Below are 27,226 nucleotides of genomic sequence, written 5' to 3'. Positions count from 1 at the left end.
GAAAGTGGGGACATGTGTCATTTTATAAGCTCCTTCTCATCACTGATGCCTGGTTACATCCTCAAAACACCAAATCAGATGTCATGCCCTGAATGAAAGCCCTTGATGGTTTCTTTCTGCCCACATAATAAAATATAAACTCCTTGGTAAGATGTTGGGCTTTTTAAAAAAAAAAAAAAAAAAAAAATCAGTGAATCCCGCTTCCTGCCCCTTCCCAACACTCTGCTTTGGGCACAATGAATCCCTTGTGGTTCCTAAGAGCAGGGCCCTTCCCCACATTCTTTCCTCCCTTCTCATCACCAGACTGACTCCAGCCATCTCCTCCAGGCAGCCTCCCTGGATACTCCTACTAGTCTCAGATCTCCCTGTTGAATGCCTCAACAACCTCAGCTGGTCCCTGGAATACATCCTTCATGTTCTCTGCCAGGGCCTATGATTAGTGGCCCACACTGGACTGAAGCTCCTTGGGAAGTGGTATCCCCTCCCCCTCATCTAAGTCAATGATATTTTTCGTTGTTTTTTTTTTTTGTTGTTGTTGTTTTGTTTTGTCTTTAAAGAAGGACCCACACAGGAGAGATACCAAGAAACGCTGGTGGAGAATTGAGAGAGATGTAGAACTTGGGTTGCCCAGAAAGGCGTCTGGGAAAGAAGGGAAGTGTGATGGCAGAGGGGATCTGGCACAGCAGCTGAATCTTTTGTTCTGAAGGATAGAACCCTTGCATAACCTCCAAGCATCATGTTTTATGACTTTCCTTAACTCGGGAACCACAGTTTCATAGTAAATCACTGCTTTCTGGAACTCTCACAGAGTCAATTTCTTACTTATAAAAATGCTCACCCTGGCCCTTCTCCTGCTCCCATAGATACACATCGCAAATCATGACTTGGCACCTGTGCAGGCACAGGATACCTAAGCCCGGGTCTTTCATCCAAGCCTCTGCTTGAAGGAGAGGTGCATCCCTGCCCAATCCCTCACACAGTGAGCACAGGTCAGGAAGGAGACTGATAAATGAAAGTTCCAGTCAGCTTTACCAGCAGAGGGGCAGCAGCACCATTGACCACATCTCTGGCACAGCCCCTTCACCCCCCCTTGCATTGGTGGGCCTCCCTCAAAGCCGAGGGGTGAGCAGTTTGGGTGGGCAGCCTGAGTGACTCACCGAGGTCACTGGTGCATGTGTACAGGGCTGGCTAATGAGGGTGGAGGTCAGCAGCGACTCCAGAGTCCAGTTACCCAGCTTGCTCGTCTCTCCCTTGCAAGTGGTCTCAGCTCGAGGCTCTTCTGAGTTCCCAATCCCCTGCTCTTCGGGGCTTTCTTATCACCAGTGCTCAATGCAAACTGGGCCCACGTGCAGCGCTGCTCGTTCTGTTAACTTAGGGTTGCCTGCCTTCACCTGTGGTTTCTTTTAGGTAGATGGCTGTTTCAAGTTTCACACAGGTGACTTCTCTGTTGTCCAGCTGAAAGTCATGAGGTAATCCGGGCTTTTCTTTCTCAGAGTTCCAACAGCACAGGCAATCCTTGGGTCTCATATAGCAATTGGGGTTTTGTTAATAAATAGACTCCTTTTAGGGCAGTTTTACTTTATAGAAAAAAAAAAGGAGTAGGATGTACAGAGACAGCCCCCAAACACACCTATCATTAATGTGTTATATTAGTGTGGTACCTTTGTCATATATAATTGATGAGCCAGTATGGATACATTATTATTAGCTAAAGTTCAACAACCTGGCAAGACTTTGTCTCAAAAGTAAAAAAATAAAAAGGGCTGGGATATTGAGCAGCCTGGGTTCAATCTCTAGTACACCCCCCCCCCCCACTATACACACACACACATACACAAAATTTAAAAAATTAAATAAAAAAGATAAAAGAAAAGAAATCATTACTCAATAGCACTGTTTTTTTTCAGCCCTGATCAGTGCAGGCCTTGTCTTGAATTTTTTTCTTCTCCTATGAGTCCCTTGGACATCAACAGTGGAGGAGAGGGGAGACCCTGGATATACACCCCAGAATCATAATTCCTGGATAAAAACCAACGACTTTTCACACAAGTTGTTATGTCTGGCAGTACCGTGGACAGCAAAACTGAATCCTACTCTTGTAGTCTCATAGTTTTTCCTCTTTACCTTGGCATTTCTTTCTTTTGTGTGTACTGAGTATTTCTGCCACCCAATTAATTGGGTAAAAACAGACACACTGTAGTTTTCATCCTCAGGTCTTGTTAGTGTCAGGAAATGCTGCTGATGGGCGTGCTTCTCTCTTGATGATTGTGACTTGCTGGCAATGGCCAGTGGCTAAAGTCTGGTTTCAGAGACATTAGCAATGCCGCTGCTGGGAATGCCGCCTGGAACTTTTCCTTTGATTGACTGATTGATCATTCTTCTTCTTTCTGACTTGGGCTCATGGTGTAAAGGACTGCGGAGATGATGCACCTCTCAAGCAGAGGCTCAGATGGAAGACCGGAAGTGCTGTGCCCTGCCCAGACACCTGAATCAAGATCAGACTTGGCCATGTGTGTGTACAGAAGCAGGGAAGTGACCTGGGGATTGAGCCCAAACGTGCTTCACCACTGAACTACATCCCCAACCTTTTTTTTTTAAATTTTTTAAATTTTGAGATAGATCCTTGCTCAACTGCTGAAGCTAGTCTCAAAGTTGCAATCCTCCTGCCTCAGGCTCCTGAGTTGCTGGGATTACTGACATGCACCACTGCGTCAGGCCTGGGTGCATGGGGGAGATCATTTTTGACAGTAGGAAGGAAATTGGTCCTATGTAGCTTCCAGAAAGCAGTGATTGGAGGAACTGACAAGGGGCCCAGTGACTGAAATGCAGAGTTTGGTTTCCTCAACCCTCAGGTTCTCTGGAAAAGCAGCAGAATCTACAGGAAAAAGCACAGGCTTGGGAGTCAGGAGATCATAGGCTGTAGGAGGGTAGAGCACTTGCTTAGCAAATGAGAGGCCCTGGGTTCAATCTCCAGCATCACTGCCCCTCCAAAAAAGAGGGGAAACTAGGAGACCCCCAGGCCAGTTTCACCACCTCAGAACAGCTGCCACCAGGCAAAATGACAACCTGTTCCTTTCCTCTCGCCTGCAGAACATGACAATGCCTGTCCTAGAGCTACAGGAGGTTAGAGCTGAGATGCACTCACCATACAGGTGAGGCAAACCAAGTCCAGCAAGGTGGAGTGACTTGCACAAGGTGGCAAAGCTGTGGTGGAGTCCCACTGGATGACACATCATCTTCCTCCTGTTTCTCTACAGTTTCTTTTTGGCCATGCAGAGTAGAGGTGGGGAAGCTAACAGTATGGCAGTCACTTGCTGCTGTCAGAGGTATTCCTAGTTATCCGCATGCCTTGCCCATCTCCAGCTCTAAGGTAAGCATCTCCTGTGACAGAGGGGTCTTGGAGAGGACCAGCACTGACAGTCTGTGCTGCTGTCTGATGTCACAGAGCCAGGCACAGAAAAGTTTCTTGGCTAACTCCAGGCTCTAAGGAACTAGAATTGTGACCCAGCAGATAGCACGACTGTCCCTATTCTCCCCTTTGCATTTCCATACTCCAATAGCAATAAGCAACAAGGCTTCCTAATAATTCTATCTTTAATCCACGAAGCATCTTAGGCCAATAATCCCCTAAACACTGGAAAGAAACTAATTTGGCTTTTGCTTCAACATTCTCATCCCAAGCTTTGGTTCACTCAGTTTCAAGACCTTTTTGTCCTCTAACCAGTTTAACTAATGTGCAAACATATTCCCAAACAGCCTCCAAAACAGATTATTACCAACAGACTGGAGAATGACGCAAATGGAGACCATCTACATAAGTGAAACAAGTTGAGCCACAGGGAATGTTGTGTGGCTTAAATCATGGTGCTGGGTGATAGCCACTGGGCTGAGTTCATGATGGCAGGTGTCAGCAATTTATCCTTGTTCTTTCTTGACCCAGGTCCAAGGTGGATCCAATATTTTTGCTTCGAGAATGCCCACCCCCACTCCACACAGATGGCAAAGCTACCACTGCTCTCTCCTGTCTTCTTTGGTGGTCTCCGTGGGCATGCAGCCCTTTGGTATAATTGGGAGGACACCAGGGACAAGTAAGCTCTGCATTTTTTGAGAAATGAGTCAACAATTTCTTATTTCTCCCCACACTCTCCCAGAGAAAGAATCTAGAGCAGAAGCAGCTACCATCTTAGATATGCAACTCTACAACTTTGACTGTGGGTAAGCAAAGAGCAGGGGATGAATATGAACCCACTAAGCCATTAATCCTCCTACCAAGGGGATTTCTCTAGGCTTTTTCCAAGTTCCATTCAGGTTCAAGAGGTGGGGTGCTCTTCATGTCCTCCCCAAACTCCTCTAACCCCCACTAGCCCTTTATCCCCACTAATTTAATGATGCCTTTTCATAAAAGGACTGCACCTGAAAACCAGCAGCTCTGACCCTCCTCAAGCATCTGAAACTGCCATCTCACCCCACACAGCTGCCTTGGGGAAAATGCAGCTTCCTCCTCTCCACCACCATAACCAGTGCCCAACTTTCCCACCACATGCCGCCATGCCAAAGGGCGAGTCACACACACATCGGAAGCTTCCTGGTCACTTTTGACTCACTTCATAAGTGTTTTGCTCCAATTTTACCAAATCTGTCATTATTTAGAATAAAGAAGAATCAGAAGGGGACTCATTATTACTGTGATCATATGATTTATTATGAAACCTTGAGTGAGTCAAGTCCCCTCTCAGTCTTTTTTCTTATTTGTGATCTGAGAAGGTTGAACTAGAAGACCTCCATCAGGCTCTGAGCTCCCTCGGGTCTATTCACCACCTGCTAAGAGCCTTGCCACACTCATCTTCCTCCCACTAGGAAGGTCAGGGGCAGAGTCTCTTGTTTTTACACTCAGTTTGTGGAGGTGGGACTAATGCAGGTGAGACTTGGAACACACCAGACTTGAGCCTTTAGAGCTCACAGGGAGCTCAACTAATCCACTGCCCAAACACTACACCTTTCAGGCAGCTCCTGAAGATCATCCCCAAGATCTAAACAGGAAAACTGTGATCCAGAGAAGCTCAATAACATGCACCAGGGCCCCAGAGTCCTAATAAGTGATAATACCAAGAAGATGAGAAACCACATTTTCAGTTTCTTTACACATCACCACGATTGTTATGAAAGGGCATTATTATAGGTGTCAGTCAAAGCTTTAAAAGATATCACCAGATATAAAATCAATCAGAACTGTAACCCTTTAAATTAATATTTTTATTTCTGATCAAGAAGGAATAACAGGAGCTTGGATGCTAAGCCTTTTACCAATAAAAAAGACATAGAAAATTGAGCTTTTTTCCCTATTATCAGTCTATTTCATGAGTCTAGAATTCAGAAATCACCATGAAGGGTACTCACAACTCAAGGAGTCCCTCCCCCAACATTCACCGTCCCTTAAGACAAGCTATCTGCTCTACCAACCTATCAAGTTATCTAGCACATTTGCATATGTGTTTATAACTCTGCCAATTCTTAATGAGAATCCATGCAAGCTGAAGAACTGTTCTATTTATCTGCAAATTTTCAGTGTCGTTGCTACAAATGATTTATTTCACAAACTCAAGTACTTTTTTTAAAGTTAAATTTTATTTCTCATATGTGTATGAGAAGCTCTTTCAGATTAAGAGAATTCTTGTGAATTACCTAAGCCAAAATGATCGTATTTTCCTCACTAACATAAAATTTCCTAAAGTGATTTCAGAGAAAAACATTCCAAACATCTACTAAAATTCACATTTAAGAATCCCAACATTCACTTTACCGATGATTCTGCTGTTGTAAACGATCAGTCTTGACTCATTTAATCCCTTGCAAAATCCACCCAGAGAATTAGTCCTAGGGATTTTAAAGTATATTAAGGCACAGCACACAGACAGGCACATTTTGTTCTGAATCTAGAGCATCTGAGCATCCAAGTTCTTATCTTCCCAGATCATACTTGGCATCATTTTGCAAGAAGAGCTACTCTTCCCTGCAGAGAAGTGATCATTTGGTAAGTTCTTCCAGAGGAAGGGGCTGGTATCCTCAGCAACCATTAGTACTCATCTGAAGGCAGAGGGGCATCATTATGCTACCAGTATGATACAGATTTACTTGCTAGGTCTTCATATCCCAGCAAGGAGCAATCTGTTCCTTTAAACTGTCCCAAGACTGCAACACAAGTCTGTTGACCCTAAGAGTGGGCCTGCATTACCCAGTTAATCCTTGGGAACTTCTGTATCTGATACAACAAGAGCCGTGAGTGGCTGCACAAGGCTGAAGGTTAATCAAATGAACTACCTTATCTTAATCCATCTGGAGTGTCAACGAGGTATAAGAACAGGAGTAATTCCCACAAAGCACCATCTAGATAAGAATATGGCGTTTTTCTTTGCAATAACTTGACATCCTTTGCTTTTTCACCCTTTGCTTTTTCATCCTTTGCTTTTTCAAAGGAGACAGTCATTCCTAACCATCCTAGCAGTTGCTTTTTGCTGAAACTGTCCCAGGCACCCATTCATTCAGACAATGACTGTTCAGTCACATCCTAATTCCAACACATTTATAAAGTCTTTATTTTCTTTAGAGTCCTTCCATTGCCTGCAAAATTAACCATCTCAAAACACTACTCTTAACCACTTACTCTTAACCTGACTACTCCAGCAAATAGTGACCTCCAAAACTCATTTTAGGGAAAAAGAAATCATTCCAACATTTACCAAAGAGAGAGACAGAGAAAAACAAAAACAACAAACAAACAAACAAAAATTGAGTGACAACAATATCTGTTACCACAAGTTAATTGTCTGTGAAATAGCCAAAGGTCAGAAGCAAATGAAAGAAAAAGTTCCCATAATTCGAGTGATCAATAGGTAGACATTCCACATTCAAAACCAAGAGGAAGATTCACCAGTGCAGTGGTCATGCATGACTGCTTCTGCAGCCTCACCTTCCCGAGCCAGTGGCCTTGACTCCTCGTGGAGAAAGAGTAAGCCTTTGGTCTCGTCCACACCCATTCGCTGACATGCAGGGCCTCCAAGCTTCCAAAGGATAGGAACAGCAGGCAAGGATAGCTACCCAACATGCTCCCTCCGGTGTGGACATCAGTCATGCTAGTTCCCACCCATTTCATTACTCTTTTGTTGACCACCCACATTTAATTCAGCTTTAAAGACAAGACAACAAGGTCTGAGATTTGAGGGATGTACCTGACTCTCTCTCCCCTCCAGTGGTGGTGGAATCTGATCAGCAAAACCAATCTTCCCTGGATCACCCATAAAGGCACTAACCTCATCCACGTTCTCAAAAGCGTTGATGACGTCATATGGCAAACAGGACAGAAGGTCAATCACAAACCACGTCTTCAGGTAGTTCATGCGGATAAGTTTGGGGTCAGAAATCACCTCCCCCGCAGGTCCAACAAAGGTGGTATGAAAATTCAGCACAATGTCCACCAAAAAAATGACATCCACGATGCTGTCCACAACCAGCCAGGCCACATTGTTCTGCCTGGTTTTAAAGGAGACGTTGTAAGGGACCAAGATGGCTGTGTAGAAGGTCAAGATCAAGATGATCCAATCCCACGTGGTTTTAAAAACACAGTAGTGTAAGATGATGTGAGGGGGAGTCTTTGGTGCCTCTTGCTTGTATTGGGGAAGGATATCTGAGCCCAGCTGCAGGACCTGTATGAGAAATAGGACCAAGAGAGTACTAAGTTAGAATTTAGTTGCAAACATCTAACCAGTCAGCATATGTCACTGAAAAATGCCCAGAATACTCTGTATGGATCATTAGCTACAATAACAGTTGCTAGAGGAAGATGGGAGAATGTACGTGAACATGATAACAGAAATGATCATATCGAAACAATGAGAAACTATTACTTGGCTTATCGTGAACTGAGAAGCATACCAAATATTTCATGTGGATTTATTATCTCATCAATCCAAGATACAAAAATACAAGCTTGTTTTAGTTCATTGCTCTGTGTGACAGGTGAGCAACTGAGGCTCTAGAGAATCAAGCAACTCTATTCATCAGATATTTATTGCTCTTTGCCAAGAACTGGTCTAGGCCCTGGACATATGGCAATGAAGACAACAACCCGATCCCTGCTCAGTCTAGTAAACAAATCAAAGGTTGTTTCATATTGTGCTCTGAGCTAAATAAGAGGCGAGGGAGGGGAAAAACAGAAAATTGATCAAATGTGGCTGAGGAGGAGGGCTGGGAGAAACCCGACTGCTCATAAAGAACCAGCCATTCAAACTTGTATGGAAAAATTATCCCAGGCAGACAGCGTCCAGGGTGTAATGACTCAGAATGGAACAAGCTTGATGTTTTCAGGAAAAGAAAGAAGGCTAGTGTGGGGAGAGAGAAAGGGAGGGAAAGGGAAGGCACTGGGGAATGAGGTGGATCAAATTATGTATGTATGTGTGAGAATATGGCATAATGAATCCCACTGTTATGTATAATTATAATATACCAATAAAAATTAAAAATTAAAAAGAAGAGAGAGAAAGCCCATGTGGATGAAGGGCACTGAGGAAGCTGGGGGAAACAGGAGATGCTAGAGTTGCCCAGCTAGGAAAGTACAACCCAAATCATGCAGACCCTGGTTGGCCACGGGGAGGGACTGGATTTTATTCTCAGATCAGCTGGATGTAAATTGAGGGTCTTATGCAAGGGGATAATAATCCAGTGTATTTTTGAAAAAGTCACCCTAGATAAGGGAAGAGAATCAGGGTACCTATAATAAACTGAGGGAAAGATGGAGTAATAAAAAAATTTTGGAAATATTTTGAAGTGAAGTCAGCTGGATCCCCTTGTAGCTAGAAAGAGAAGAACAGTGAAGCGAACCCACCACCATATGCCACAAGCTCAGCAGGGTGGCCAGCCCAGAGGAGGTACCCTGGATTGTTTTTAGGTAAATGAATGAACTCTAAAGACACAGAGCTAGCAAATGATGGAGTCACGATCCCAAACTCCATCTAGCTTCAAAACTCATGCTGTTCCACATCAAGGTTCATTACGTTTCTCTGAGTAACCCAGGCTTATAAGACAGCAGACTGTGCAAGGAAAAGTTTGGCTCTATGACAAGCTCATGGATGGCCTTTCCCATCAACAAGTCAAAGGCAAAAAGCAGCGCCTTCTGAGAACAGGCCAAGCTAGAAAACAGTCCTTAGCTGCTCTTCTGAGCCACTTTCAGATTCCTGTGAATCTCAGGGTAAGACCCCATCTTATGCCATCATGGCCTCTTCCTTTTACCTCTAGAGGTTGAAGGCCATTAAGTATACATAAATATCCCTCTTTTCCCTGTGGTTGACCCCAGCCCTTAAAAGAGACAAAGGAAAGCTAAAAATGCAGAGTATCCACGGGCATCTTCAGGTAGGGGTTCTCTTTCTACCTCTTCCATGAACACACACAGCTTTTCTAGGCCTGGGGATTTTAATTTCCCTTCCCCATGAAAAGGAACTTACACAAGTGTGATCAAGGAAGGCCAGGCCCCAAGACCTCAGGCAGGAAAGAAGGTTGGCCTCTAAAAATAAAGCAAAGAATATCAACTGAGTAGGACATCTGCTTCTGAAAAGATGGAGTACTCAAATACAAGGAGAAGCCCTGGACATTGCCTGTAAAACAAATGTAAAAGACTCAGAAAATTGGAGAAAAGAAAGCAAACCCACTAGGTACAGCACAGCAGTGAGTTCCCTAGGTTTCCTCTTTGGCTCATATATTCCCAGACTTGGTGGTAAAGAATCAAGGACCATGAAGATACGGAGGTGTAGAGATAAAGAGGCCCAACAAAAAGTCCCTTCTCCTACCAGAGAGGCTGAGGCAGGAAGATCAGAACTGAAATTGGAGGCCAGTCTGAGCAACTTAGCAAGACCCTGTCTTGCAGTAAAAAGGGCTGGAGATATAGTTCAGTGGTAGAACGCTTGCCTAGCATGTGGGAGGTGAGAGGTCTGGGTTCAATCCCCAGTACAAGGTTAAAAAAAAAAATTCTCCCCAGTCAAAAGTCTAGGAAAGTGATGGCCTCAAGACAGAAAGCTTTTAGATAATAATCACTCTATTAAAGCTATCCACTACAGGAAAAAGTTGTGGGCCCACTCCCACCCAGTTCTCTGTCTAGAAAACCTGACTTCCTCTTTCTCAAGGCTACAATGAAGCCCCAGAGAAAGCCCAGCCAGGAGCCTGGACTTCCACTGGGACCCAGCAGTAATGAGACCCAGGGAGGATCAGTGTGAGCTTAGTGGGGAGCTGGTGCTCCCACTCCCACCTAGCACTAGAAGGAGAACCCTCTCAGGTGTCCCAAGAGGCTGAGAGGGAAATCTGTTCTTTTACCCCAACCTGGCAGAAATCTAGGTGGCCTCTGACATATAAGTGTTAAAGAAAGTCAACTACAATGAAAACTCTAAGTAAGATCCAGAGTTTCAAAACATGATGCTTAAAATGCCCAGGTTTCAATTTAAAAATGACTCATTATGCAAAAAAAAAAAAAAAAACCCAGGAAATATCAAACTGAATAAAGCATAGATAATAAATAGATGCCAATACTAAAATGACAGAGGTATCAGAAATATCCAATTACAGACTTTTAAACAGCCATCATAAAAATGCTGTAACAAGCAACTGTGGACAGGATTTAAAAAAATGAAGAAAAACAACTTCAGCAAAAAAAAAAGAGAGAGAAGATAAAAAGAAGAACCAAATGGAAGTTTTAGAACCAATAGAAAAAAAAATCTAATGGGTAAGCTCAATAGCAAAATAGAGGGGATAAAGGAAAGAACCAGTGAACTCGAAGATAAAACCATTGAAATTGTTCTGCAATTGTTGTTCTGTAATTGAAATTATCTGTGCAACAGAGACAAGAAGGTACAACTCCTAGTGATAAAAGGATCCACCCACTAAAAAGAAGCAGGAATCCTATTGTGTCTGTACAAACAAAGGAATTACAAAATATGTGAAGCAAAAACCGATTGAATTGAAAGGAGAAACAGATACACAATACACCTCTCTCAACAACTGATGGAACAATTAGATAGAAGATCAGCAAGGGTATGAATTCAACCAGAGAGGACTTAATTGACATTTCTAGAATGTTCTCCTCAACAGGAACAGAATACACATTCTTCTCAAGGGCACATGGAACATCACTCAGGACAGACCATATGCTGACCCATAAAACAAACCTCAACAAATTTAACAGAATGAACATCATACAGACTGAGTTCTCCAACTACAATGGAATCAAACTGGAAATCAATCAAAGAAAGATAACAGGAAAATATCCAAACGCTTGAAAACCAGGGGAATTCTTAATAACCCCTAGGCCAAAGGGAAAGTGTCAAGAGAAATTTTAAAATAGATTGAATTCAAGAAAATGAAAATTCCACATATCAAAATATACATACAGCTAAAGCAGTAGAGAAAGGGGAATGTAGAGGAACAGAGGCAAATTTCCTAAGCTTGTCAGAGAGTATCTACAGAAAAACCCTGTAGCTACATTATACTTCATGGTGAAGACTGAGTACGTTCCTCACAAAGATGAGGGGCAAGGCAAGCTATCAGCTCTCATCACTCTTATTCAACACTGGGCTGCCATCGCAATAAACCAGGAAGGAAATAAAAGGCATCCAGACCAGAAATTAAGAAATTAAACTCTCCCTATTTGCAAACAACATAATGGTTTACATAGAACATCCCTAAGAATCTACATAGAAACTCCTAAAACAGGCTGGGGTTGTGGCTCAGCGGTAAAGCACTTGCCTCGCACACACGAGACCCTGGGTTCGATCTTCAGCAACACATAAAAATAAATAAGTGAAATACAGGCATATTATGTACAGCTATAACTAAAATAAATAAAATAAAATATTTTTAAAAAAATAAATAATTTTTTAAAAAAACTCCTAAAAGTAGGTGAGTTCAGCAAGGTCATGGAGTGCAAGATAAACATGAAAATCATCATATTTCTATATAATAGAAATTCACATAAAAATTATATATTGATAACCATTTAAAAAATTTATATAATAAATACATAGAACATGGACAGTGAATTAAGAAAATAATAAAATGTTGATTAAAAAAAGATAAAGAAATGGAGACGCTATGCTTATAGCCTGGAAGACTCAACACACCTAAGATCCATTTTTTCCAAATGAGTATACAATTTTAGCTTAATTCCTATCAAAATTCTAGCAATTGTTTTTGGAATATGCACAAGATTATTCTAAAATGCATATGGAAAGGCAAAGAAACAAGAACTGTGAAAACAATTTTGAATAAAAAATATTAAGTGATTCAAAATCATCAAGTTATATATATTAAACATGTGCGAGATTTTTGTTTTGGGTTTGTTTTTGTTTTGTTTTGTTTTTGTGTGTGTGCATGTGTGTGTAATGATTATGCCTCACTAACGCTGTTTAAAAATAAAGAAGAAAGTGGGAGGAATCAGTGTAGTCGATTTCAAGATAATGTATAGTCATGGTAATTAAGACTGTGGTATTGGCAGAAGAGTAGACGCAGATCAATGGAAGGGAACAGAGACTCTGGAAATAGATTCATACCAATGTGCCCTGATTTTTGACAAAAGTGCAAAAGTTATTTGAAGAGAAAAGATAACTGATTTAACACATGGTGTTGGAGCAAATGCAAATCCTTAGGCCAAATACAAACCTCTAAGTCTAACACCTTATGTAAAAATTAACTCAAAAATGGACTGTGGATTTAAAGATAAGCATAAAACTTTAGAAAAAAAATATAGGAGAAAATCTTCAAGATCTAGGTCTGTGGAAAGTGTTTTACATTTGATGCCCCAAACTCAATCCATATAAGGAAAAACTGACAAATTGGACTCCATCAAAATTTAAAACTTTTACTCCGCAAAAGACTCCTAAGAGCATGAAAAGACAAGCTATGATTGGAAAGAAATTGTTATGGTTTGGATATGAGGTGTTCCCCAAAAAAGCTCATGTGTGAAACAATGCAAGGTTTAGAGGAGAAATGATAGAATTATGAGAGCCTTAATCCAATTAGTGATGGGGATTAATTGAGTTGAAACTGATGGTGTGTATGGAGGGTATGGTGTGGCTGGAGGAGGTGGGTCATTGGGGGCATGCCTTTCGGGTATATATTTTGTATCTGGTGAGTGGAGTCTCTCTCGGCTTCCTGATCATCGTGAGAGCCACTTTCCTCCACCACACTCTTCTGCCTTGATGTTCTGCCTCAACTCTAGCCCCAAGGAATGGAGCCAGCCTTCTATAGATTAAGACCTCTGAAACCATGAGCCCACAAATAAACTCTTACTCTTGTATAATTGTTCTAACTGGATCTTTTAGTCACAGCAAAAAAACAAAAAAAAAAATGCTGACTAGAACAGACATATCTGCAAACCAACAAACAGTATTTAGAACACATAATCTATAAAATATAATCACAAAACTCAGCAATAAAGAAGAAAAAATTCAATTAGAAAATGAGTAAAAGGCGTGAACAAACATTCCACTCAAAAAATACATGAATGGCAAATAAGCACATGGAAAAAAAAATGTTAAACATCATTAGCCATTAGGGAAACAAATTAAAACTGAGATATTACTACAGACCTACTGGAATGGCTAAAATATAAAAATAGTATTGACAATACCAAATGCTGATAAACTAGATCCCTAGGAATGTAAAATGGCACAACTACTGTGAAAGAGTTTGGCAGTTTATTACACTAAATATGCAATTACCATATGACCCAGCAATTTTACTCCTAGGCATTTATTCAGAAAAAAAAAATGAAAACTTACAATCACATAAAAACTGTATGTGCATATTTATAGAAGCTTTATTCATAATAGACAAAAAAAAAACAGGAAACAACTCAAACACCCTCAGTAGATGAATAGTTAAACAAACTGTGATACGTGTATGCCAAAGAACACTGTTCAGAAATAAAAAGATATAAACTATTGATATGGGCAATCACCTGGCGGGATCTCCAGAGACTGAAAAAAAACAACCACCAAACCAAGTCACATACTTAATTTTATTCAGTCATAAAAAATAAGTAAAATTATGTCATTTGCAGAGATGTGGATGGAACTAGAGACCATTATGTCAAGTGAAATAAGCCAAATTGAGAAAGTCAAGGGTCATATTTTTCTCTCATATGTGGAAGCTAGAGAGGATAAAAGAAAAGTACGGGGTGGGGATCTCATGAAGATTGAAGGGAGATAAACAGAGGAAAGGGACCAGGGGTTGGGAAGTGGGGAGGGAACAAGAGAGTGCTGGGGAGTGATATCAGTCAAATTATATTGGTATATTACATACATGTATGAATATGTAACAAATCCCATCATTATGTACAACTATAATGCATCAATAAAAAACATGGAAAGAGAAAAATGTGAAAAAGACCCCAAATGATAATATACTCTTTATCTCTGAATTTTATCCTTCCTGTTTTTCATTTAAAAAATAATTTTAAAACAATAAAAATAAACCAAATATAGATGAATTCCAAATATTGTGATGAAGGGGTCCTGAGAATTCAAAGGAAAGGCAGCTGGAAAAGAGAGGTGAGTATTTTTTAGGAATTTATTATATGTTTGCAAAATCCAGCCTGGGTGTTAAGACTATTCAGCAAAAACTGCAAAGAATCTATAAAACTATTCAGCAAGAACTCCAAAGAATATACCAGTAAGAAACCACCTGCTGATTATGAACCAAAGCTGCCTAGGGCTCCATAGTTCTTGATAACAAACCCTGAGGAAGAAATGCCCTTTCAGAGAAAAATGGTTGCAACTGTGACAATCTGATGTAATCCATAACTATTTCTAAATGGATTTCCCATTCTGATTCTTTCTAGGACACTATTAGGCCCTGCCTGAGTGAAGGCCTGAGTCAATAGAGTTCTTCCTATCTCTCAAAAATGCCATGTTGACTTCCAGCTGCTATTTCTACAACATGTGTTCAAAGAGAAATTAGCCAAGGTGCTAAGCTAAAAAAGGGAGATTGATGGGAATATGTATTCATTTTCTCTTTTCCTGTCTCTGGGTTGCAGCATCTTAAGTTTAAAACACAGGGTATCAACATTACAGAAGTAGATTGATACCAGGACATTTGATCAGTAAAGAGACATTCTCTTTCCAAGTCTTTATGTAAAAGTCTACAAATGATTCCCATAAAATCAAGATTTTAGAGTCTGATTTAAGACCCTATATTTGTATACATCACTCTGATATGAACTCTTAGTGGTTATCATGACACTATGGAAAACAGAAACAAGATGGAAATTCTGCACAGTGAGTACTTTGTTACAGAAAATCAATATCCTTAAGAAAAGTTCCCTGACCTAAAGAGTATTTTGCATCCAGTTAACTATCTGGCAGTGATAGCCTTTTTGTAGTACAGTGATAAATGACAAATTATTCTTATTGATCAGAAAGATTCCCATGAGACTGACCCCCCATCCTTCACAGAAGTGAGTATGGGAATGGATTCAGACTAGGAAGTCAGGTACCAGGATCCCTTTGATGAGCTCTATGACTGCCACCTTCAGGAGCAAAAGCATTCTCAGGGTTCTTCAGTATATTCTTATCTGGAAACTGATTAGTATCCTCCAAAAGGAAGGAATATCAGGGTACAGAGTCAAAACAGAGGGTACAGACCTCATCCAGCCATATTAGCTGTGCCCTGGGTTAGCTGTATGGTGATGACTCAAAAACTTGAAGTGAAACTGGGTTTCACCCAGGGTGCAGAGTGGGTGCTCATGGAAAATAAGCTGGTCTGGTGGTCCTGGTAACCACAGCAGAGTATTCTTTCCCACCTCTTTTCTGCCGTTATCAGTATGATCATGTATACTTCTAGTTTCTTCCTTTGGTCAGTCTTGCGCAACAGAAGCTTGCAGAAGTAGAAAGCTAGTAGCCCTTTGGGATGTACTTCCTAAGAGAGGGCTTGTGTCTGTCCTCTTCCCCAGCCAGATTGGGAGTCCCCCTAAAAGCAGATGCTACTTCTCCTAGCATGATGTCACTCTCTCCCTTGTCTCCCCGTGCAACACCCAATGCCAGGATCTGCCCACAGGAAGTGCTCATTATAGGCCTTTATTGAATGCTCATTTTGAACACTGCTTCTGGAAAGAAAATAGGGTTAGGATTTTTCCCTTGAGGAAGAACAGGAAAATCAGACTGACTAGTCAATCACATTTCTCTGGTATTTTTATTTCCAAAATCCTCTATTGCATTTTTGAATCCTTATGATCACCCTGTGAGGGAGATCTATCTACAGATGGGAAAATGGAGGCTCAGAATAATGGAGGTGAAGTGACTCAGCCTGAGTCATGCAAGGGGTGAGTAAGCAGAGAATCTGGGAGTGGAAGGCGGGCTGCCAGCTCCAAGACTCCAAGTCTCACCACTAATCCATCTGTGCGGGCTACCTGACACACATCAGCACATCTCGTGAGCTGAAAAGGTTGGCATTTTGCTTATATTGCAGATTGGGAGAATAGACCCAGAATGTAAATGATTTGCTCACAGCCAAATCCAAGATGACAAACAGGACCTTAAGTCCAAATGCAGTTTTATGATTCAATGCTTTTCTTCTATTGTATACTAATTCTTAATAAACTGTTTCTTATCTATAAAACCCATGAATGATGGCAACATGCCATCCTGTCATCTTATGAAACTAGCTCCTAGTTGAAGGCACCATCTTGCACTGTGGACCTTCTTCAGGACTTCTCAAAGTCCTGAATGAGCCACATTGGCCAGGGCCTGTCACCTTTAAGAGTGCCAATCCCAGTCCCAAAACCATACCTAGTAAGGTTATAAAAGAGGTAAGATCGAACTATGATTACCCAGAAACACTTATGAATCAAGTGGCTGTCACCATGCAAAGTGATTTGTGCTAAAGTAGATGAGAGACCATAGTCTTAACTTCAAGTTCTTAAATATTTTCTACTACACCTCACTTTTAGTTCATGTTTCTCCCTTATGAATTACTGAAAAGATAGAACCACAGCAATACTCCTGCATCTCCCAATGGTCATGTATCTACAAATTGGCCTCCATCCTCACCCACCTACCTCATCCTGTTTCAATACAGGAAGTGTCCTCTTCCATCCAAGGCCAGTTCCTCTCATCCTTCTTCCACCCCCTGGAGTACTTTACACCCAATCCTTACCTATGACTCACTCTTCTCTTCCCTTCAACCTCTTGTTGGACCAGGCATCCTCCCATCTGAATCTTTAGAGATAAATCAACTTTCCTTTCTTGCTACAGCTTCTTTTGCTATTTCCCTTTAAGACTTTTGAAAGAGAAGTTGAAACACAATATCTCCACTATTTCCCCTCAAATGACCTCCCTCACACCTCAACCTGGCTACTGCCTCCTGAATGAGCCACTCCCACCCCCTAATAAAATAGCTCTTGTCCAGGTTACCAATGATCTCAATGTTATTAAATCCATTGGCTTCTTCCATACATTTTATATATTTTAGTACTTTTTCTTTCTTAAAACACCCTCTTTGCTTGGCTTTCTTAATGCTACTCTAGTTCTGGTGCCACTAAGATGTAAAGCTCAGATTTCCCTTTAAGAAAACCTCCAAAACGAATTCATGAGGGAATTCTGTACTCTCTATCACCAAGTAAACATAACTCAGGCTCCATTCACTATTCTGCAGCTCACTTTTATGACTCTATCTTATGCACCATCCTCTCCTACAATTTTAAGTATCAATATAGGGTTGATAACCATAGACATTGTGTTGTATACTATATCTCTAGGGCTTTCTCTTGTTATAACTGAAGCTTTGTACACTTTGACTTATGCCTGCCATTTCTCCCTTGCTGTAGCCCCTAGCAGTCATCTCTCTACTCTCTGCTTCTATGAATCTGACCATTTTATATTCTTCATGTAAGTGCTATCATGTAATTTAGTCCGTCTCTGTCTGGTTTATTTCACTTAGCATAATATCCTTTCAGGTTCATCTGTGCTAGTCCAAATAGAGGAATTTGACTCTATTTTAATATTATTCTACTCTATTTAATATTAATGTATAAGTCTATATAGTTTTCTTTATCAGTTTAGCCATCAATGGGTAGTTAGGTTGCTTTCATGTCTTGGCTATTGTAGACAATGCTGTAAACAACATGGACATGTAGATATCTTTTTAAGACTCTGATTTTAATCCCTTTGTATAATGTGTAACAAATTTGTAATATCAGGAATGTTCTTAGCACACCATAATAAGCATGATATGGACAAGGGAGGATATGTTATGCGTTAGGGCCATATTAGTATTATACTTACTTCCATGAAAAAGTAAAAATAAAAAACAGAGTCCACATAGACCACTTAACATCAGGAAAGTTTCTAGCAGATGCTCTTTCTTAGGAATGGGGTACAATGTTATTGGTTATCATTTATGGGGTGCTTACTGTATGTCCCATTCTGAATTAATAAGCCCTTTATACATCTTAGTTCACTTAACTCATGATTCCATGTGGTACCTACTATTATCATTCCCATTTTATAATAAGCAACTAAGTCTTAGAAAGGTAAGACTTTAACCTTTGAAGACTTTGAAGCTTTGTATACTTTGACTTATGCCTGCCGTTTCTCCCTTGCTGTAGACCTTACCTTTCTAAGACTTAGAAGGACAAAGGTTTTTAAGTGGTGCATCCAGTATTAAAACCCTCAACAAGTTTGACTGCAGACCCTACTTCTAACCTTTATGCTCCCATGCCAGACTCTGGCCTTGGTACTTTACATATAAAATACAGTTCAGTCCTAACACAATAATGTGAGGTAGATAGTGGTCTTCATTTTATAGAAAAAGAAAAATTATTCCAGAGGGGGTAAGTTGCCCCAAAACCACAAATCTAATTATATGGTGAAGTTAAAATTCAAATCCAAGTCTAATTCAAAAGCCTACACTCTAAACCAGCACTATCCAATGGAAATATGATGTGAGCCACACAAATTTTCTAGTAACCACATAAGAAGAGGAAACAGGTAAAATTAATTATAATAATATTTAACCCAATTATTTAACACAATATATCCAAAATATGATTTTAACACATAAAGATACTTTTTTACCTTCTTTATTTCATAGGAGGTTGTAAATTCGATGTGTATTTAAAACCTCTCAGTTCAGGCAAGCCACATCTCAGTTGCTCAATAGTGGCACTGGGCTAGTAATTAGCATACTGGAGAGTACAGCTCTAAATTGTGAAAGTTATACTGCACCACAAGAACATCCTGAGCTCATTTCAATACAGGTAGGTAAGTGTGTAGTAAACAAACACATTTCAACACAAAAGTAAGTGTGTAGTAAACAAACAATGTATACACAAGACAATAAAAAGTGGATTAAAAAATGTGACTACAGGCATATGTGTCATGTAAATGTGTGAGAGACAGAAGGTGGGAGGCTGGCAGAAAATGAGGGCTGCCTAGGGAAATCATTAGAGATGGCTGCAAACATCAAGTTGATCAAGATACAGGTTCCGCAGGCTCAATCTGGCAGACCCTTAACTTTGGTTTCATTATTAGGTCTCTATGCCTCAACTTCTCCACCTGAAAAATGAAGGCAATACCACCAACATCAGAGAGATACGATGAAGACCAATTCAGAATATAGATATGAGTGCATATTCATATTCTGGTAAATGCTGAGGCAGAATTCAGGAAATTCCAGATGAGAATCAGAAAGGTTCTGGCTATCCATTCATGGAGCCTGGAGTCCTCCGGGAATCCATTCTTTTACTCACACTGGGTGATATGGGAAGTCCTTGGCTTTCCCAAGGATCAGGGGTCAAGAACAGCAAAACTAAAGTGACCTAAAAAGAAATGGGGACCGTTTAAATGCATTTATTTGCACCCCTCAGATTTTAAGGGCTCTTATTCTAATAAAAACAGCCATTGATTAAATGTTTGTTGGACACTAAAAGTTGACCACAAGGAACCCATAGTTTAGAATAGGAGAGAGATGTATAAACAAATCACTAACATATAAAGCAACAAATGGGAAGAAATGCGTATACGGAAGTACATTAACAGCAGAGGATAAGAGAAAATGAATTGCCTTAGGTGGTCCAAATAGACTTAGGACTGAGGATATTGTCAAGCTTCCCCTTGAAGGAAAAGCCTCAAGACCCACAAGTTCCACACAGGACATTTTTGGCAAACAGGTGTTCAAGAATGGCAGAAGCATAGGGGCGGGGAAGGGGGGTGAGGTTTTGTTGTGTAGGGGTGGACTAGAAAATACAATATTGGGAAATGAAGTGAAATGAAAGGAAGCAAGACCTGATATACCCTTGGTGCACAGATAAGAATTTTAGATAAAGGAGGTCCATAGTTTGAAGACCTCTTGGTGAAGTCAACCAGGCAGCAATGTGGAGGAAGGACTGGAAGAGGTAAGTCTGGAGACAGGGAGGTCTGATAGGAGACTACTGCAGGATTCCAGGAAAGAGAAGACACAGGCTTGAACTGGGCAATAGCACTGGACAAAATTGTGAGCAAACTCAGAAGTCTTCCTGGAAGCTTAAAGACCTACCTAAGCCACTATGGCCAGAATGGGCCCTAACAAGAATGGGAGGAGTCAGCAGCGTCAAGATCATCATCTCTAGGGAGTACTACCTTGGGTACCAGCAGCAGAAGAAAGCAGGAGTCAAACTCAAGAAAACTTCCTCTTTAAGAGTACCCACCACACACACACACACACACACAAACACACACTAACCAATCCACCTACCAAATTGGCTACCTTGGTCATTTAAAGGCACAGAAGAAACACTCTCCAAAAACACCCAAGTCACCATTACCTACAATGGCCTCACACACCCTCCCTCAGTGGGTGAAGAGAAACCTTGATTCTCTAAATCCTTTGCTCCAACCTTACCCACCTTGGCACCTGAATATTCATTTCTTTCCATTCGTCAATACAACTTTCACAAGCTTGCCGGGTTAAAATTGACTTGGGTTTTTGTGACTACAAAATGAGGACAAATTCTGTCCTCGTATTCAAAGGGAAAGAAAGAGCTTGATGTTACCAGATGGGTGGAGCTCTAGTCACAAAACAAAGCCTGATTTGGGGCTTCAGACATCCCAAGCTAAACAACTGCTTAATTTCTGTCATAAACACCATTCTCCATAAAAACAGGGCAGGTACTATTTTTAGGACTTTTTCCATGATGCACTTGTTCTTTAATGGAAAAAATAAAGACAGTGGGAAGCAATTAAAAGTATTAAGCCATAGATTTTACTATAGTTGAGCACAAACTCACATGATACCTTCACAAAAAAAAAAAATCTCTTCTTGAAATATAATTGGGCAACAATCTTAGTTTGTTCCAATTTGGCTAAGAAGTATTTCAGCGGTATTATACTTTTAACTTCTTGTTTTGACATCTTCCATTTCTACGTTTTTAAAATTTAGGACTCTTAAGAATTAGAGGTGCAGCTGAGTCCTAGAAATGTTACCATCATTATCAAGTCAGTCACAAATGGTTTTCCATTATCCATGATCATGACAGGCAACTGATAGAAGGGGAAGAAGGGGTTAATGTGAAAGGAAAAAACAAAATTTACTAAGGACCTAGCCCCAGGCTATGAACTAAGTGCTAGCTTCATATTTTTCCTTTCATTTAATGAACATTTGCCAAGCACTTACCCCATGTTAGCATGGTGTTCCATGTAAAGATAAGAGTAAGCAAGAGAGACACCAGCCCACCTGCATGGAATTTTCATCCCCTAGAGAAGGCAGAGATAAAACAAAGCATTCCTGGTGTCAGAAGCACTCAAAGAGGAAACCACACTTGGAAAAAAGAGTTTCTGAGAGGGACGCCTCACTGGCCTGGGATAGACACAGACAGCTGCAAAGGCCTTGAAAATAAGTGTGAGATCTGTGTCAACACTTGAAGAATGAGCAGGAAGTACCCCAGCCAAGAGATCAAGCAAGAACTACCAGGCTAAGAGAGGGCATGTTCCAAGGGCCAAAGGCAAGTGAGAGTTTGACAAGCGTGAGCATTGCCTGGCTGGCTCTGGGGCAGAGGACAGGGCTGCCAGAGAAGCTGGGATGAGCCGGAGAGGTGGTTTCAGTCTTGTATCAACACGTAAAATTTAAATTTATCCAAAGACAACAAGAAGACATTAAGAGATTTTGAAGCAGGGAGTAATTAGATCAGACTTGTCATTTAAAGAACCACGAATCCTTACAACAGTCTTTTAGGGTAGGTAATATCCTTATTTCATGAAGATAAGGAAAGATTAGGGAGGCTAAGTAACTTTTATAGTCACACAGCTGGAATGTTGGGGAGTTTTGGAGGAGGATTTGGGTCAATCTGACTCCAAATCTCTTTCTCTTTCCACTACATCATCCTGTCTCTAAGGAGGGGGGAAAAAAGAAAATAGAAAAGAAGGAAGGAAGGGAGGGAAGGAGGGCAGGCTGTAGAAAATCCTTAAATCAACTGACTTTATGACTTTTTCACCAAATTCAAATGGGGAGTTTACTCCTAGCATCCACTGAACATTTGAGTTCCCTCCTTTCTAATTTAAGTCAGTGAAATTAACTAAAATATAATAAGCATGTACACAAAACAACCCTCCTAGGGAAAAAAGTAGAAAACAAATCCCCTTCCCAGACACACACAAAATCCCATCCCTCAGCCAAGAGAGGGATGACCTGATGGAACTGCATGACCCCTATGTGCATATACAGTGACCAGTCATGAGCAGCCTTCAGGGCTAGAAGGCAACAGGAAGGCCATCTCCAAACACTTTTCAAGCTCACTTTCAACATACCCTGAGGTGGTCGTCCAAAATACCACCATTAACTGCAATCGTAGGACCTATGGCCACTGCCTTGCTGTCCATGTCCAGACAGTCCATGTGTTCAAAGACTCATCATGACAGGTAAAATGAGCTACTGGGTGAGATTATCTACCTTTAGCAAAAGAGTTTAGTTTACTTATTTTTATTGTCATTTCTGATATGTTTAAACTTCTTTCTGGTATCTAATATGGTTTTTTTTTTTTTTCTGTTTATGTCTCCCTTCTTCCCCCGCTTTTCTTCCTTGATTTCTACACAATTCTATTTCTCACTATTGTTTGGAAAGGCATGCATTTGATTTTCATTCTCTTATTCATTCACATTTGTATATTTTTAACATGTATACCTCTCTTAAAGGTAATCACTTTAACTACCCCCAGAATAAAACAAAGATCTTGGGATTGGGGCTGTAGCTCAGTGGTAGAGTACTTGCGGTGAGGCACTGGGTTCAATCCTCAGCACCACATATAAATAAATAAATAAATGTATTGTGTCCATCTATGACTAAAAAAAAATTTTTTAAAAAAGGACCTTAGAATACTTTAATTCTTAAGCACTTCTATCCATAGTCTATTTGGCATTTTAGCTTGTCCTTATTTTTAACTTTCCCACTAGCCATTATTATCTTTCTCCTTTATATTTAATAGATAATTTCATTTATATATCCATGAGTATATATCTCTCTTAAGTAAATCTTTCCTTAAAAGAACCTGAAGATAATAAATTCCTTTAGTTTACATGTCTAAATATGTCTTTGTTCTTCTTTCTCTCTTAAATTATAGCTTAGTTGAGTATTTAATTTTAGGTTGAGAGTAATTTCTTTTGTTTAATCTGTTCGTGATTATTTTTACTTTGTTATTTTTTGTTGTTGTTTGTTTTAAATGTCTGTAATTTTCATTTCTTGAAAATTTACTTAGTTCTCTTTTAAGTCTTCCTGTTCTTCAAAAATAATGCCTTGTTTATATCCATTAACACATTGTCTTTTTTTTTATTGCTCTAGAAATTTAGGCAGACTTTCAATGCCTCTCAGTGTTTAGTTGCCAGGATGGGCTTATCCACAACTATGGATTTTGATGCAAGACCACTGGGTTCAGGTGATTAAGCATCTGAAGGTAGTGGTTGAGTTTATCAATGCTGCATACCATAAAGTCTCACTTTTCTGTAAAGGTTTTGGCCTTTGTGTTTCCAACCAGATAAATGATATGAACTCTAACTCTCTATCATCCACAAGATTGGGAAAACTTTAGAATTCTAATACCACCAAGTGATAATAGAAGATGGATGGTCTTCTCATACACTGCAGATAAGAGTGTTAACAATCTATTTTTTATATGAACTGGAATTTCACCAAAGAGGAAATATGGTTTGAAAATGAGATCATGTAAAGATGTTCAACTTTTTTATCCATTACTTAAATGTAAATTAAGACCATGAAGATATATCTCTACATACTTATTAGAGTGGAATGCCAAATGCTAGCAAGGTTATGAAGAAACTAGATCCCACATACATTACTGGTAGAAATGTAAATAAATGACATGGCCAACTACAACTGAAAATAAGTTTGGCAGTTTTCTTATAAAACTAAATATACATTTACATGTATGCATACACACACAAAATTCAGCTATCACACTCATGGGCATTTATCCCAGAAAAATGAAAACATATGTTCACACAAGAATCTGTATGTTCATAGTAGCTTTATTTGTATAGTCAAAAATTGGAAACAACTCATATAGTCCATTTAAGGGTAGATGGTTAAATAAATTGATCTATCCATCTAATAGAAAAAAGAATGAGCCATCATTGTATGGAACAACCTGGATAGATGTTAAGAGCATCTAGATTAAGAGCATACTGAAAAGGCTATTTTGAAGGGTTCATTCCATACAATCCCACTTACATAACATTCTCAAATTGACAGAATTATACAATAAATTAATGCTTTCAAGAACCATGGATAGGGATGCAGGCATGACTACAAATGGATTGAATAAGGGAAGTCCTTGTTAGTAATGAAACAAATCTCGTTTTGTTTAGTTTTATTTCTGAAGTACTAGAGATTGAACACAGTATTTGATGTATGTTGGCAAGTGCTCTATCTCTGAGCCACATCCCCACCCCTTTTTAACTTTTTTTTTTTTAATTTTGAGAAAGCTTCTCTCTCAGTTGACCAAGCTGGCCTCAAACTTTTGAGCCTCCTACCTCAGCCTCCCAAGTCGCTGGGATTGCAGGTGTGCATCACCATGCTCTGCTCAAATATGTATCTTGATTGTTGTGATGTTTACACAAACCTATACAGGAAATGAAATTGCAGAGCTGGAGGTATAGCTCAATGGTAGAGGGCATACTTAGCATGTGTGAGGACCTGTGTTCAATACCCAACACCAAAAAGAAAAGGAAACAAAGGAAGAAAAAAAGTACATAGGACTACACTCCCACACACAAATGGGTGCATGCATAAACTAATTAAATCTGAATATGTTTTTAGTTTAATTAAAAATATTCTATACTTGTCAATTTCCTGGTTGTGATATTGTACTACATCTAGTAACATGAGATGTTACTATTGAAACAAACTGGGTAAAGGGTACAGTACACTCTACTAGTTTTGCAACTACCTCTGAGTATATAGTACTCAAAATGTTAAAAGTTTTTTTTTTTTTAAATCAATATTGAGTGTAGAGGCGGACCTGCGACCCACCGGCAGAACAGGCCCAGCGGCCCGCAGAGGGGCAGAGCTGCCAACTGCGCCTGCAAGGTAGGCGGACCTGCGACCCACAGGTAGAACAGGCCCAGAAACCCACGGAGAGGCAGAGCCACCCCCGCGCCTGCAAGGTAGGCAGATCTGCGACCCACCGGCAGAACAGGCCCAGCGGACTGCAGAGGGGCAGAGCCGCCCCCACCCCCCGCACCTACAAGGTAGGCGGATCTGCGACCTACCAGAAGAACAGGCCCAGCGGCCTGTGGAGAGGCAGAGCCACCCCGCCCCGCGCCTGCAAGGTAGGCGGAACTGTGACACACCGGCAGAACAGGCCCAGAGGCCCGCCAGCATGGAAGACACACTGCCCCGGTTGGGGGAGGGGCAGAGACGCCGTGCGCCTGCAAGGAAGGTGGACCTATGACCCACCGGCAGAACAGGCCCAGCGGACCGCGGAGGGGCAGAGCCGCCACCCGCGACTGCAAGGTAGGCGGACCTGCTACCAACCAGCAGTACAGGCCCAGCGGCCCTCCGGTGTGGTAGGCACATTGCCCCAATTAGAGGAGGGGCAGAGCCGCTGCCCGCGCCTGCGAGGGAGACTTTGCAACTATACGAGAGCAATATAAATATATAGGGGGAAAATTCAATAACACAACAGTTTCACCAAGCAGAAAGAAATGCGAACAATATGAAAAGACAAGGAAAGAAAGGACCACAAGCAATGCAGGTCAACTCAACGTTAGAAGAGGTAATATCTGCAGCAGATGGAATGTCAGATAAAGAATTCAGGATATACATGCTTCAGATGATCTGGAGTCTCAAGGAAGACATTAGACAGCAAAATCAGACAATGAAAGATCACTTCGACAATGAATTACATAAACAAATCCAAGAAGCAAAAGATCAACTATACAGGGAGATAGAGGTTATAAAAAACAAACAAACAGAAATCGTAGAAATGCAGGAAGCAATAAACCAACTTAAAAACTCAATTGAGAATACTACCAGCAGAGTAGAACACTTAGAAGACAGAACATCAGAAAATGAAGACAAAGTATTTCAACTTGAAAAGAACATAGACAGCTCAGCAAGACTGTTAAGAAACCATGAGCAGAACATCCAAGAAATATGGGATAACATAAAGAGACCAAACTTAAGAGTCATTGGGATACAGGAAGGTATAGAGGTCCAAACCAAAGGAATGAGCAACTATTCAATGAAATAATACGAGAAAACTTCCCAGACTTGAAGAATGAGACAGAATCCCAAATCCTAGAAGCCTACAGGACGCCGAATGTGCAAAATCATAAGAGATCCACACCTAGACACATTATAATGAAGATGCCCAACATACAGAATAAGGAGAGAATTTTAAAAGCTACAAGAGAAAGGAAGCAGATTACATTTAGGGGTAAACTAATCAGGATAACAGCTGATCTTTCAACACAGACTCTGAAAGCTAGAAGATCCTGGAATAACATATTTCAAACACTGAAAGAAAATGGGTTCCAACCAAGAATTGTGTATCCAGCGAAATTAAGCTTCAGGATGGAAGATGAAATTAAAACCTTCCATGATAAACAAAAGTTTAAAGAATTTGCAGCTAGAAAACCATCTCTTCAAAACATCCTTGGCAAAACATTACAGGAAGAGGAAATGGAAAATAACAATGAAAACCAACAGT

At 40.5% G+C, this 27,226-nt stretch overlaps 1 protein-coding gene across 2 annotated transcripts in view; it reads right to left on the bottom strand.

Annotated features, from left to right (window-relative positions):
• Kcnh1 (potassium voltage-gated channel subfamily H member 1) overlaps positions 1-27,226 on the bottom strand; it is a 361,447-nt gene that overhangs the window by 273,511 nt on the left and 60,710 nt on the right. Inside the window, exon 6 of one of the 2 annotated variants that reach the window (XM_027934788.2) lies at positions 7,227-7,700. In XM_027934788.2, the coding sequence (XP_027790589.2) occupies positions 7,227-7,700 (474 nt within the window). The remainder of the gene's footprint in view (positions 1-7,226; positions 7,701-27,226) is intronic. The other variant, XM_027934789.2, reaches the window with a different exon arrangement.

This window comes from Marmota flaviventris, chromosome 12, assembly GCF_047511675.1.
Source record: "Marmota flaviventris isolate mMarFla1 chromosome 12, mMarFla1.hap1, whole genome shotgun sequence".
Taxonomy (NCBI): Eukaryota; Metazoa; Chordata; class Mammalia; order Rodentia; family Sciuridae; genus Marmota; species Marmota flaviventris.
This window is presented reverse-complemented; position numbering and strand designations above follow the sequence as displayed.